This window comes from Mustela nigripes, chromosome 7, assembly GCF_022355385.1.
Source record: "Mustela nigripes isolate SB6536 chromosome 7, MUSNIG.SB6536, whole genome shotgun sequence".
Classification (NCBI taxonomy): Eukaryota; Metazoa; Chordata; class Mammalia; order Carnivora; family Mustelidae; genus Mustela; species Mustela nigripes.
The window spans coordinates 57,425,155-57,440,311 of NC_081563.1; the positions used below are offsets into that span (position 1 = coordinate 57,425,155).

At 43.1% G+C, this 15,157-nt stretch overlaps 1 protein-coding gene across 2 annotated transcripts in view; it reads left to right on the plus strand.

Moving 5' to 3' along the window:
- Positions 1-15,157, plus strand: part of SPRED2 (sprouty related EVH1 domain containing 2) — a 116,569-nt gene that overhangs the window by 73,847 nt on the left and 27,565 nt on the right. For both annotated transcript variants that reach the window (XM_059405960.1, XM_059405961.1), the window contains one exon: positions 12,377-12,554. In XM_059405960.1, the coding sequence (XP_059261943.1) occupies positions 12,377-12,554 (178 nt within the window). The remainder of the gene's footprint in view (positions 1-12,376; positions 12,555-15,157) is intronic.

Below are 15,157 nucleotides of genomic sequence, written 5' to 3' on the forward strand. Positions count from 1 at the left end.
TTCTTTGTGTGTTAAGCTTTTCATCTCTGTTGAAGGAGATGGCGGAAACCTGAAGGAAAGGGAACAAATGAATTGGTGATTCCTGCCATCTGAAAGGCTTCGGTGTCTACTAGATGGGTCGGGAACAAAAGCGCGGAGGCTCTTAAAATCTAGTCAACCTGTTGCCGGCTCAACATGTGGACTTTCTTTCTTCTTTGTGGGTCTTCGTGTGAGAGTAGGTTTTATTAAGGACTGGTTTGTAAAGGATTTTGTAGATTTAGAATTTCGTATTAACATAGTTTGGTAAAGTAATTTCCTGACTTTTTCACCATGGTTTGCTTTAAGGTGGACAGTGGGAGAGTGGCGGGTTAAAAATGGGAAATGTGACCTGGACTGCTTGAGAAGCTGACTTTTTAGTACCATTATCAGCATCTTCTAGGTTTAGTGTTGATCTCCATTTAGAATCATGTAGCTCTATAAGTTTTCTCTCTCATCTTTTTTTTTTTTTTTTAAGATTTTATTTATTTACCTGACAGAGAGAGATCACAAGTAGGCAGAGAGGCAGGCAGAGAGAGAGGAGGAAGCAGGCTCCCCGCTGAGCAGAGAGCCCGATGCGGGACTCGATCCCAGGACCCTGAGATCATGACCTGAGCCAAAGGCAGCAGCTTAACCCACTGAGCCACCCAGGCGCCCCATCTCTCTCATCTTCTTTATGGAAGTCTTCAGTTACTGAGAAAAGTTGAAAGAAGTATACAGTCAACACTCACTAGCTCCTGTCTCCAACTACCATTTTACTGTTTCTGCTTTATCACCCGGGTGTCTGTGTGTCCATCCTACTCTCCATCCAGGACACCAGGTTATGTTTATGTATTTCAAAGTCGGTGCAGATATTAGTGCTTTTTTTTTTTTTTAAGATTTTATTTATTTATTTATTTATTTATTTTTTTTTTTTAAAGATTTTATTTATTTATTTGACAGAGCGAAATCACAAGTAGATGGAGAGGCAGGCAGAGAGAGAGAGAGAGGGAAGCAGGCTCCCTGCCCCGCTGAGCAGAGAGCCCGATGCGGGACTCGATCCCAGGACCCTGAGATCACGACCTGAGCCGAAGGCAGCGGCTTAACCCACTGAGCCACCCAGGCGCCCAAGATTTTATTTATTTAACAGAGAGAGAGAGAGAGAGATCACAAGTAGGCAGGGAGGCAGGCAGAGAGAAGGGGGACGCAGGCTCCCCGCTGAGCAGAGAGCATGATGAGGGGCTTGATCCCAGGACCCTGAGATCATGACCTGAGCCAAAGGCAGAGGCTTAACCCACTGAGCCACCCAGGCGCCCCTATATTAGTTTTCTCCCTAAAAACATCTCAGCATGTGGGATCATCAGGTACTCTCTCCCTTTGTTTTCTCCAATTCAGTGAGAAAGAAAGCAAAGATCTTCTGAGAAAGTCAGACTTGGAAGTTCAAGGGCTGCAATTTAAAGACCTGAATTGGAGATTATTAACTTTAAACAGCTCCCTTTGCCATTTGTGTTTTGAAGTACCAGTTTTTCTATTACATGTATACTTTAATGTGGTGAGAGTTAATTTTCTTTAGTAATCTAACATTTCCATTAGCTGGTCTTTGGGGGTTTAAATGTGGATCGTAAATACCATTTTTGGAAGGGTGTGTAAAACAGAGGGAAAGTCAAAGAAAATTATTGCTTTCGGAGTAAAAAGTAGGAGAAGAAGAAAGGGTTCTTCAGGGGTGGGTTATTTTGTTTGTTTTAAGTTGGTAATCCTTTGATCTTGATTAATTATGAACTCCACTGAACTCCAGGCTCAGCAAAGCAGCCGACAATAAAAGCAAAATCATAAACCTGGATTCAGACTTCGGCCTCTCTCCTCCCAGGACTCCCTCACCCCCACTTCCCACTAAGGGATCACCCTGCAGCTCAGCCCTTCAGAACAGAACTATTCCAGTCTGTGAGAAGTAGACTCATTCTCTTTCAGTTTGAATAATTTTTTTTTTTTTTTTTTAAAGCAGTTTAGCCATGTCCAAGTTGTCCTGCTCTGGTGATTTTTGACAAAAGCTCAAAAATCTTCAATAGATGCCTTGAATGTTAATAAACTATTGTGATAAAAATCTTACCCTCATTTACTAAAATGGTTTGTCCATGCCTAAAATTCCCATGTTAATGCTGAGAGAATCTGTGCAGAATATGGGGGATAGAATTAACATTAAAATAAAACACACGTGTATACATGTATATGTTTATCTTGTTTCTTCAGTAACTAGCTATGGCAGATACGATTCCTTTCCTAGGCATACACATTAAAGGGACTAGGAGCAGAGGCAGACTGCTGATGTGTCCAGTTGGGTTTGGAAGCCTTGTTTGGTATAGATTTGCCTTGAAAGCAAGAGTCTGAATGTGAGTTACCCCCTTGTGCTAGTGTAATCATCACATGTGACAGGGCAGAGAATCACTCGATGCTGGGTTTTACAAAAGCTTTTCCAAAAAATTTTTATAACTTTGTTGAATGCAATGGAATTATAATCTTTTAAAAATTTAAAAATCGTATTATACTTTACTTTTTTGTTGTTGGAGTTTAATTTCCTGGAAACCAGTGTTTTAAGACTCAGAACTTAAAATGTATTTCACAGCCTGCTATTAAGGTAATTAATTATCCACTGTATAGACACTTGACAGGTAAGGATACAGAGGTCCCAAGTGGTTGACCAGGAATCCCAGCTAGGATTTAATGGCTCATGCCCAGGGATCTCCAGTTCCCTAATTTCCCCCAGGGTGGAAATTAGGATTTCTGCTATTAGTAGGGATTAGAGCAAATAGTTTTTAAATTCCAAGAAAAATGATTACTTTCTTCACTGATTATTTATCCCCCCCTTTCCCCCAATAAACTACCAGACCTGTCCTGCCCCATTGCTTCAGGCTTGACCTTAGGAGGGCCTTTCTTCTAGCTGTATGCATTACTCACCTCAAGAGGGACTTGCTCAGAAAAGTTATGTTGACATAGGGAGAGTTGCCAAAGAGCCATTTAAAAAAATCTGTCTTGGATACAACTTCTAAAATTGCCTTTTCGGGTGCTGAAGTTAAGATTTAATTCAAACATTTCACTGTCCCAGCTTAAAACAGCCCAGTATTATGATTTTAGATTGCCTATTAGCAGAACAGCCCACATGTCTTATCTTTTTTTTTTTTAAGAGATTTTATTTATTTATTTGACAGAGAGATCACAAGTAGCCAGAGCAGCAGGCAGAGAGAGTGGAGGAAGCAGGCTCCCTGCTGAGCAGAGAGCCTGATGCGTGGCTTGATCCCAGGACCCTGAGATCATGATCTGAGCTGAAAGCAGAGGCTTAACTCATTGAGCCACCCAGGTACCCCCCCCCATGCCTTATCTTAATCATGTCCCCGTTGTCAGCGACTCCTCATCACGGATATTAGATACTTTATATTCTTGTGGCTACTGAATTTAAATGTTGGTAGGAAAAGTCTTGTTGTTTAAAAAAAAAAAAAAAACTAACAGCACTGTGTCCAAGACATGTGATATATTACATAAATAAAATCAAAAGATCTCTACAGAAGTTTAAAAAAAAAACCTGAGAGCAGTAGAAGTAGAATCCAGCTGAAATACTCTTTTCTCTTGTGGAGAATTCATGCGTGTTCGAGCTACAGGCAATAAAAGTCAGAGGTGAAATGAAAAAAATTTCATTTTGAGCACAGTACAGTGGAGTGAGTTTAATATAACTCTGTAAACCTTGCCGAGAAGGAAACTCCAATAATTGCCAGCACGCCCACACACCGCTGTGGGCATCCCCACCTTGTGTTCACCGACCCCAAAGGTTTGCCCCTAGAATCAGGGCTCTCACTGAGGTGGGGGAGCAGAGACTCAGACAGTCTTGGCCGGCTGTCATGTCACTGGCCCGGCAAAACTGTCCACAGTGCTCCCAGGCTGCAAGGATGTCAGAGGACCCCTGAGGGCCTCTGGTATTTCCTCAACTATTTCCTCAAAGGCCTCGTTAAACCACTGTAAAGCTTGTGAGTCTGATGTCCAGTCTTGATCTTTGTTCCTTTTTGTCTTTGCTTCATTTCCTTTTCTTGGCCATTAAGGGTCACAGGACACAACAGCCAAGAAAGAGGGAGCAGAGCAGTGAGTGGCACAATGTCTGGTACCCTCCATTTGGCCAGCCCTGCAGAACGTCCATGCCTGAGGACATGCCCAGGGCAGGTGCCTTGGCCCCATGCGAGAGAGAATGTGCCAGAATGTTCAGTGCACGTGCTGCTGTGGCTCTTAGGTCCGGAAGGTGTAAATTAGCACTTGAGACTAGAAAGCGTTTCTGTTTCCAGTACACGGTAACTTGAAGATACTATAGAGGCATGTAGCAAGCCAAATCGGCCCTCTGTCTTAAATAAGGTATGGGTCTTTATTTTGAATCATAGAATCACAAGCTTATAAACTATGAGTTGGTGATAGTTTTTCTAGAGGAATATTTTTTTTAAGATTTTTTATTTATTCATTTTACAGAGAGAGATCACAAGTAGACTGAGAGGCAGGCAGAGAAAGAGAGAAGCAGGCTCCCTGCTGAGCAGAGAGCCCTATGCGGGACTCAATCCCAGGACCCTGGGATCATGACCTGAGCCAAAGGCAGCGGCTTAACCCACTGAGCTACCCAGGCGCCCTAGAGGAATATTTTTGTATTAAGATTTCAATAGGAAAATAAAAACAGTAATGGCCGTATATAATTGACTTGTGAGGTTTGGTTTTAAAATTACTAAATGTAATAATCATTCCTATCTCAGAAACCCAGTCTTGTTGGCAGTGTCCTTACAATAAATGGAGAAAGCAGCCCTTTCTATTATGTGCCGTAGAAAATGGTGTGTGGGTGAGTGGGTCTATTTATATGCCTCAGTGTAGCTAGGTAGCATAACAACAAAGATGCTGGGTTTATATGTGGCATTTGAGGATGAGAATGGACATCCCCTGGATGAGGGGAGGACTCGGACATGTGGAGGGCTCTAGTGACCTCGCAGTACAGCAGAACACACTGGCTTATGTGCAAGATAGAACTGAGGATTCCTAAGACATTTTCTCATACCCTCACTCATGGATTCTGAGCCCAGCACACAATAAAAGGGGAACCTATTCACACCCCTCTGGGGCTCCCACAGGACCCCAGGCTTTGAGCTTTATTGGTTCCTGGGTGAAGTCATTGTAAGACAAGTACCCCCTAACTCCACAATCACCTTTTGGGTGCCATGTGTATGTATTGGGTTCCATTCCTGGAAACTCACTACATGCCATTTTTAAAGTACCTAAGTTGACCTTGAAGATAGAGCCTAGAACAGCTCTGTTGTAACCGTCTGGGGGGAATTACTCTGCCAAGACGAGGTGAGCTGGGGTGTCTCAGAAAAGCAGCAACACAACGAAGATTTCCTCTCTCAGTACATCCAGGCATGCACAGACGGCTTTGACACCATGAGTTCAAAGTCATGGTGCTAGTACCTATTCAAGTACATGGATTCTTATACTAGCGGATACTGGGGTAGGGCAGTCCCCAGTATGACTCTCCATCAAGTGTACTGCATGGCTGATTTCACAGATGTTCAGTAACTGTAGGGAAGGCTCTTTCTTACGTGATCTTAGCCTACTTCTCAGCTTCCCCAACTCCAGTATCCTGCAAACCAGTTCTCTTTAGGAAGCAAACAGTTAAGATTCAGAAAATTTCCTTCTATGCTTCATAGTGCCTGCTTACCAGCATTTGAGAGGAAAGCTGGTACCTTTTGCCAGATCCAGCATCTTCAGTGGGCTTTTCTTGCCACTGTTTTCTATTTTATGATGGCCTAACTATGCACTACACATTTTGTGGGCAGAGCCAGTGTCCTACCATTAGAGGCTGGTACAGAGCCGAAAATCATGGTACCACCATGCATAGAACCACATCATGTAGAAAACTCCCTTGCCTACAGTTTTGGAGTACACTTATTTTTAAGACCAGAGCAGTCCACTTTTAAAAAAGTAAGTAGTTGAGGGGCGCCTGGGTGGCTCAATGGTTTAAAGCCTCTGCCTTCGGCTCGAGTCATGATCCCAGGGTCCTGGGATCGAGCCCCACATTGGGCTCTCTGCTCAGCAGGGAGCCTGCTTCCTTCTCTCTCTCTGCCTGCCTCTCTGCCTACTTGTGATCTCTGTCTGTCAAATAAGTGAATAACATCTTAAAAAAAAAATTAAGTAGTTGATACTTAACAAAATAACCACTCATGGAATGACCACCTGCTTAAATAGAATCTGACCATTGTCTGGCTTCAGTACACATGCCATACTTTGTATCCATGTATCATCAATGGAATCAAAGAGACCTTGTCTGTCTATAGGCACAAGGATGACGGGGGGGGGGGGGGGTTGTGGGATGTGACAACAGTAAAGGTGTGCCCGTGTTATATTTGGGCTCAGCTGGTGGCTGTGCCCAGTGGAAGAGGGAACCTAAGAGGCCAGATCTTGGCTAATCCCTCTCAGGTTCTGGTGAAGCACAGAAGGGTGGAAAAGAGAGCAGGAAGGAAGGAAGCAGTGATGTTTCGTAAAATGGAGAGATACAGGAGCCTTGTGATTAGATGAGGGGGCCAGGAAGTTTGTGTGGGGGGGAGTAAAAGTTCCAGTCTCCATCCCCAGAGCCAAGGGCCTAAGGGCAGGAGCACAGGACCAGTTCACAGATGGCAGATGGAATTATTTTCCTCTACAGGTGTGCCTGAAATGGAGGCTCAAACCAGGTCTTTATAAATCCAACTTGTGTTGGTAATTGCTGCAGGTCCGTTTGGGATTTTCTTCTGTTGGCGAGGCCCTGACAGCCTCCCTGCAACTCTGGTCTCTGCAAGCTGGAAAGGGCCCAAAGGCCTGGAAACACACTCCTTAGAGGCCAGGGGAGCTGGTCTTTATAGGACCTGTTTTGTCATAAAATCAGACGTTCAGCAAAAATAATGATGGCTGCAACTTACCAAACTTCTCCCTATTAAGCACTTGACCTCTGATGTAGCTTTTAACCCTCAGGACGTTCCAGCAGGGTTAGTCCTCTGTCTGTGTCTAGATCCTCTATCTGTGTCTTCTGCAGATGAGGACATCTGAAGCTCCACAAGAAGATTCTTCAGCTACTGGGTCAGGGCGCTGCCGAACCTGTCCAGCTTTGAATGACACTTCCAGACGGTGCTGCCTCATCACCATTTCCTACAGTCCCTTTGTTTACCTTGTTTACTTCTGTAATGTGGTCCAGACAGGGCCTGCTTTGAATCTGGAAGAGAGCTTAGAACGTAAAAGCCAAAGATCCAAACCCTGCCGTGCTCCTTTGAAATCAGTATCCCCAAATAAGAATCTGGTTTTGAAATTGTTCTTACCCTGCCTCCCTGTCCTGCCCTAGGATGTCCCCTCCCTCTTTTGCACATTCACTGATCACAGAACAAGTCTCACTTTTACAGATAAGCCCCCATGTTCGGAATGCAAAGCTTTTTCCTTAAAGAAGCCACGTTTCAGTGGCAGAGCTCCAGTTGGATTCACAGAAGCCTCTTTTGTTCATAATATACTGAAAGGATAGGATATATTTGGGGGGTGGTAGTCAGATCCCATATGTAACGACACTGAGTCTTTGGGGCAGTTTAGCTCCAGCTCAGACACTAGATCTCCGTCCGGTTGGTGTTTGGATCTACACGTGGAACTTCACCGGGTCCTTGACGAGTTATACCGGGTTAGCACTTGCCACTTCCAGAAGCATTTTTTAAAGTTTTGTTATTTTTGACAGTAATAGCATTTTTTGAATTTCTTCTGAAGCGTACCAGCACCGTTTTCTTTGCGCAGATGAAAAAACTAATCTGCCCTTGCCCTTCCTGTCCCATCCTCCCCCAAACAAACGCAACATCTGGCTTAAACATGTTGTTTAATTCTTTCCAGAAAGAGACAGAGGGAAGGTGGGAAGGGAGGTTTGCTCCCGTATACCTTTTTGGTCGTCGAGTTCACTGTCGTTTCTGTTCTGGGTGGGGTGACGTGCCTGAGTAACATAAATACACCACAGATAGGAAGCAGTTGGCCTCTGGCCATGCAGCTGGATTGGCCAGACAGCCTTCACAGTTCTCAGTGCAACACTTTATCCCCCTGCCTGGTATCAAATAGCCAGATGCCTCAGTAAATGCTGGCTTGTTGGGGTTATGGCCAGACAAGGTGGGGCGGGGGTTCTGTTCCCCCAGCCCCCAACACACACACCCCATCACAGAGGAGTCAGCGCTCTTGGGAAGGGACATAGGAGGAATTAGGGCAAGAAAGAGGATGTGGCAGACTGCAAGCAAAGACCAAAATTAGCAGCCCCTGTAGTCTAGAAGCCAAGGGGTGGGGTATTTTTTTAAAAATGCCAATGTCTAAATACCTTTTGGAAGTACGTTTATGGCACCAACATAAGTAATGCAAACTTCCCTTTTTCATGTCTGCTTACTCCCCTCAAAGGAGGGGAGAACAGCAGACAGCTGCAGCACATAAAAAGTAAAAAGCACGTTCTAACAAGAGTTGTGTAGTTTCAGTTACTCACCTTGGCCATTTCCTATGGGGATGAACCCTTCATACACTCACAGAAGATCTGAGAAAGCTGAGTGTTTCATAGTGGAGAGTTACAAATCCCGGGGACCCTTAGATTTTCTGTAATGAATGGGATGTGGTGAGGGTTGGAGGGGTATATTCTCAACTTGTTTGTATGTAACTGATGTAAATAAATGTTACCAAATGTTCCTAAACTCTGTGATCTAAAGGAATATGGGTTTGAATCATGAGATAAGTGGATTAATGATAGAAACCATGTGATTATTACATTTAGTTTTCTTATTAATGAAATCTTTATCCTATGTCAGCTACGCTCTTGTGGCTTATAAGCAAATGATTATTGAATGCTTTATTTTTTCTCAGATTTAGTTAGCTACAAATAACTTTTTTTAAATCTTTCTATAAATTTCATGCATGTAACCCATTCATTCCATAGCCTACCATATATAAAACAGTGCTGTAGGTTCTAGGGATGTCGCAGTGAACAAAAAGGGCAAAGGCCCTGGTTCTGTGGAGTTTACAATCTAGTTGGGCAAAGTAGGCAAACAAATAGGGCAAATGTTGTTTTAGTAGCATGTAGAAAGATAAAGAAGGATGAAAAGATAAGATTTAAGAGGATTGGCAGGTACTACTTTATGTAAAGTGGACAGAGAGTCTTCTCTGATGAATTAACCTTGGGAAGAGACCTGAAGGAAATAAAGAAATGAGCTGTTAAGTGTGGAGGAAGGAGGAGGGGATAGCAAGTGCAAAGGTCCTGAGGTCATAGTGTGCTTGATGTGGAGGACAGGGGCAATGGGACTGATGTAGAATGAGTAAGGAGGAGAATGATAAGTGCTTGGGTTTCATTTTTACTCAGAGTAACATAGGAAGCTCATTGGATGGCTTGTTTGAGTAGAATCATAATCTGACTCCCCTTTTTATTTTCTTAGAAAGTTGGGCGGGTGTGGAAGTAGGAAGTCCAGTTAGGAGGCGGTTGCAGTAGTCTGAGAGGTGATGGCAGCTAGGATCAGGGCAGTGACAACAGAGGTGGTAAAAAGTGGATTCTGGCTATATTTTGAAGGGAGAACCAGTTGGATAAAAGAGGTATTGAGAATTAAGAGTTCATTCTGAAACATGCTAATTGAGATGCCTACCAGAAACCTAAGGAGAGAAATCACATAGGCAGTTGATTTTATGGATCTGAACCTTAGGGAAAGGGTCTGGGTAGACATGTGAATTTGGGCACTCTTAGCACCTAGAAGAATTTTAAGTGGCGTCGTTGACCCCAGCTTGGGTTATGGATGGTTTAGCCATAGTTAAGGGAGGAGAGGCAGAGAGAACTGGTACAGAGTCATAGGCATGCTAGTGGGCACGGGTGCAAGGTCCCTTCTGACTTTCCGATCTTCCCAGGGAAATTAAAGCAAACTCATCCATCACTTGAGAGGGACAGGGTAGGTGGACCCATTAAATAATCCTCTTGGGAACAGATCAGGGAAATGGAGCAGCCTGTGCCCACTTGAGATCAATGACTTTAAAATTAGACCTATGGGGTGCCTGGGTGGCTCAGTGGGTTAAGCCTCTGTCTTCGGCTCAGGTCATGATCCCAGGGTGCTGGGATCAAGCCCCACATCGGGCTCTCTGCTCAGCAGGGAGCTTGCTTCCTCCTCTCTCTCTGCCTGCCTCTCTGCCTACTTGTGATCTCTCTGTCCAATAAATAAATTAAAACCTTTAAAAAAATAAAAATAAAAAATAAAACTAGACCTATGAACAAAGTCCTGCTCAACAGCCTGGGCAGGGCATGAAGTTAAGGAGGTGGTAGAATTCCACCAGGGTTGGGGTTTCACCGGGCGTTAGAGTGGAGAAAAAGAGGGCAGCGTGTTGTGTTTTTGTACAAAAACGTGTTGAGTCGACTATGGAACCTGAGTAGTGAATCAAGTGAGAACATGAAGGGGAGAGGGGAGGGGGGTCAGAGTGATAGATGGTTGGTCCCAGTGGGGTGAAGACTTGGAGGAATGTGGAGGGAGTGAGCTGCAAAGATGGGAAGTGGCAGCTGGAGAGCAAGCTGTGTAAAATTGAGGTTAAGGAGGTGGTACAGATATCAGTAATGACAAGGTCATGGGTATGACCTAGGCCAGGATGCCTAAGGTTGGATGTAAGACAAGGGCATTGGGGAAGAGTTCCAGAAACTGAGAGGCCAAGGAGTTGTACAGATCATTTGTGTGTATAAGCAGATTACCAAGAATCACAGCAGGGATCATTGTAAGAGATGGAGGACAGTGGGCCCATTTGCCACTGTCTTCCAGGAATGAGGGAAGGGCTGCATCCCAGAGGTCTGTAGTAGGTTGAAGAGGAGGGTGGTGGCGGCATGTTCAGACTTGGGAAGCCGGAGAAACCAGAGAGGGCTGCAGGAGAGAGGCAGCGGCCCGGTGTCAATGGGCCCCGGAAGCCCAGCCCCAGAGCACATTTCTATGTGGGCTCAGAAAGTGAAAGGAACTTCTGGGAGGGCCCTGGAGCAGTCAAAATCATTGAGACAGAAAGCAGAAGGGTGATTGCAGGGCCTGGGCCGAGGGGAGAGCGGTGACGGGGTTTAGTGTTTCACGGTATGGAGTTGTGACCTAAGAATATGGAAAAAAAAAAGTCCTGGAGATGGATGGTGGGGAGAGTTGAAGAGCCGTGGCTGCGTACTTCATGGCAAAGAATTGTACAGTTAAAATGGTATGTGTTACTACGTATTTTACTGTTTTCAAAATGAAAGGAATGATCTGAAGAAGGGATGTGGAAATAAGAGGGGAGGGAGCGGGTGGGGGTGGGTAGTAGATACTGAGCCACAGGGAGTCGTGGGAAATCCTGAGTGTGGTGAGCAGGGGTGGAGGGCAGAAGGGCGGTGTCTAAATGATCTCTGGTGGACTGGAGATGGCAGTGGCCAGGCTCTGGCTGGCGTTGGGGGTAGGGGGGTGGTGTCTTCCCTGAGTCCCAAGGAAAGGGGGAGGGTCTGTGTTACTCTACATCTTTGTTTCTATAGAATCTGGCACAGTGCCTGGCATGTAGAAGATGTGAATATATGTTTGAATGAGTAAAAAATGAATTCTGTCCAAAGAAAGAAAACAGCAAATGAGAATTTAAATGGCCTTGCTGAAAAACCCAAATACGTTTCCCCAAAAGCGATGAAGAATGAAAAGAACTAGAGTTGGTCTCTGGAGAAGAAAGAGGATTTTTGGCAAATGTGCAAGAGAACTTATTGCAAAATTGAAGTTTACACTAGAAAACATAAAATCATAAACAGAAGGCTGCACATGTGTAAAGGGTATTAGAACTGAAATCTCTTCCCACCTAGACACACGATTGCATGGTGAATTTGCAATTTGGAAAGGAATTATCCTGTTCTTGTACTAAGTCAGAAGATGATTAGCTTTATAAAATGTTAAGCCTAAGTCATTCATTGTAAACTAAGTTTTTAAGGGTTGAAACTATAATATCCTCTTAAGTTCATAGGTTTGTCTTTCTTACTTGGTGATAATAAATTGCGGCAATTAGCTCATTCATTTTGTTGTTAAAACTTATATCCAGAAACTAGAGTGTTAATGCTTATATACATCTCCAGAGACTCACAAATATTTTTAAATTACTGGGTGTCTTTTTAAAAATATACTTTCACAGTATATTTAGTTTAAGCGTTTTTTGTCAAAACACCCCCCTCCCCCAGATTTGAGAAAGACCACATTTTAAGGCTGCTACCAGGCATTGATTTTTCTTTTGACGAGTCCAGAACAGTGCCGGCTGATGTTCATCTTGTATTGGGAAACGTGTCCTGCAGCTACCAGACCATTGTCATGCCCCGTTCTTCTTGTTGTTGTCGTTTTAGTGACAGCTATATTGTGCGTGTCAAGGCTGTGGTTATGACCAGAGATGACTCCAGCGGGGGATGGTTCCCACAGGAAGGAGGCGGGATCAGTCGCGTGGGGGTCTGTAAGGTCATGCACCCCGAAGGCAATGGACGAAGCGGCTTTCTCATCCATGGTGAACGCCAGAAGGACAAACTGGTAATAGCAGACACGCAACACATGGTTAAATCCGCGACAACTGATTTCTTTATTGTTTCATCGCAAGCCCTCTTCTCATAGGTTTGGTGGTGGTGGTGGTTTTTCCCTCCCCTTATTTCTCTGACTTCAAACTGTTGTGAAAGCTTCAGAAGTTAGACCTCTGGAGCTGATGCCACATGCAGAACATCACCCTGGCTTTCCAACAAAGGCACTTCTACCACACACAGACACCGCAGGTGCTTCGAAGTTGTGTGTTTGGCTGTCTTGTTGGCGTCTTTGCTTAACTGAGCTGTCTTTCTGTCCCCGTAACAAGATCTTCAAAACAAAAGTGTTTTCTTTGTTATGAATCACACAATAGTGAGCTGTGAGGTCGGGCTTATTTTTTTAATAATGTAGGGTTTGTTCATGAAGTATCCCATCAAGGTTTGGATGGTTAAAAAGTCAAATGCAAAGGCAGAATGTCACCAGACATATGGTTATTTTTAACTACTCTTCATCTAAAAGGTAGTGTAGCTTTCCTTTCAGACACTAATGAAAAGAAAACCTGTTTGGAAAAAGTAGTGGTATCACTCATCTATAATAATTGTGCATGCTTATTAAATATGTATTTTGGAGATTGGAGCATTTGTAGTTCATAACATACAGTTCCATGAAGGACCTTGGATGTCCAGTTCTGAGTTAGGAAGGAATCTATGATACGGAGGAAAATTGAATGTTCCAACCTGTTTTTAATTAGTGGCCTTGAACCTGGAAGAACATTGCTCCTATCTGCCCTATTTGATCATGGAGTGTATACTCAAAAGCCATCTGTTGCTTCAGAATGTGCAGGATCATATGGGGTCTCAACAGAGAACATACAGAGACACCACAGGGAATGTCAGTGTTACATTTGAGATCCTAACAGCGAGTGTTTCTGTTGAGTTTTATGAGTTAAATGTACAAATTTAATCTTCTTTTGCAACCACTTCTTACTGTTTAAAAAAAGTTACCAAACAGATAAGACAGAACAATTTATAAATGTTATATATAGATTAACAGAAATGCTATTTTCACACTTGATTCATTTCGAAAAATGCAGTGAATGAAAGTTTAAAGGGAGAACATTGCTCATTTTAAGAAGGGTGCCCATTCAGGAAATTCCCTACATATTAGTCCAATAATTAAAACATTCTTATTTACAAGATAATCACAATACAGGCAGTGTAACCACACTACCAGTAAAAAGTAAAATAACTACCATTCATCTGATGTCTGCCATGCACTAAATAGAGTGCTAACCCTTACGGTAGCCTGTGTAATTATAACTGAAAAAAAATGAAGATTCAGAAAGACTCCTTGTTCTCAGTGACCCTTCTTGAGGGCCTGGAACTAGTATTTGATACCCTGTCACTCTGACCCTAAAACTGAGCCAAAGTCACATGTGTGCAACTGCCCTTAGTCCTTTGGTGTAGTTTTTTCCCACAGGTGTGTAGTTTTTATTTTCCATAGCGCCAAGGGTGTGTATTTTTATTTTTCCATAGCGCCCAATCGGAGCTGGTCAACAATGTTGCATCTCATTTGCTTTGCCTTAACATTCTCATAAGAAATTTTCCCAATTGCTGGTATCAGGTTGATGTAACATTGTTTACTTGATCTCTTTAGGGTTATTTATAAATATTAAGGTACTTTCCCACCCTCCCCCACCACCTCATATGACTACTTACATTTTTCACACTTACTATTTTCTTGTAAGAATTTAGGGGATCAAATTTTTATGACTTTGGATTCTTACACAAAGAACTGCTACCAGTATGTATGAGAATCTCCTTCAACACATGGGGGGGTCATATATTTAAGTCTCTACCAATTTGACAGAGTAACAATGGTATCATGTTATCGAGTACTTAATGGTATCATTGTTTTTCTGTTTGTTAAGCAGCTATAACTGAATTATCTGTCAGTGTCCTTTGCTTATTCATTTGTTGGGGGCCTTATTTTTCTCCTTGCTATATGTGCCCTCTTATATAAGAAAGATATTAATCTTCATCTGCCTTATTTACTGTAAATACCCTTAAAATTTGTTGCTTACCTTTTTATTTTAGTGTTATTTTTCTAGCAAAAATTTTGATAGAATTTTTTTCACTTGTTCACTTTTTATTTTTATCATTACTTTTGTGTTAGCAGATTATCTTGCCTGAGCAGTTAAATCTTTTTAGATCTCTTTTTTTCTTGGTATTTTCATGGTCTGTCGTAGACTATGTCAACCTAACATTGCCTTTAGATTCTCTCATCCAGCCCCTTCATTTTAGAAATACATTTATAAACTTGTATCTTACCATGGACTTGTACATAATAATTGTAAACTTTTACCATTTTGGTCAGGGCCCTTTATGTAAAGAACCTCAGCTAAATTCCTGTAACATTCTGAAGGAGGAAGATACTTGTATCTCCACTTCGCAGTGGGGAAACTCCTTGCTCCAAGACGTGATCCATTTCCTCCATCTAGGCACGTGGTCAGTAGCAGAGCCAGCATTGGAAACCATTTCACTGTGAGGCCAAAACCTGGTCCCCCCACTCTAACTCTGCCAGGTAATAGGGCAGTCCTGGTTGTGGACGAGCTAATG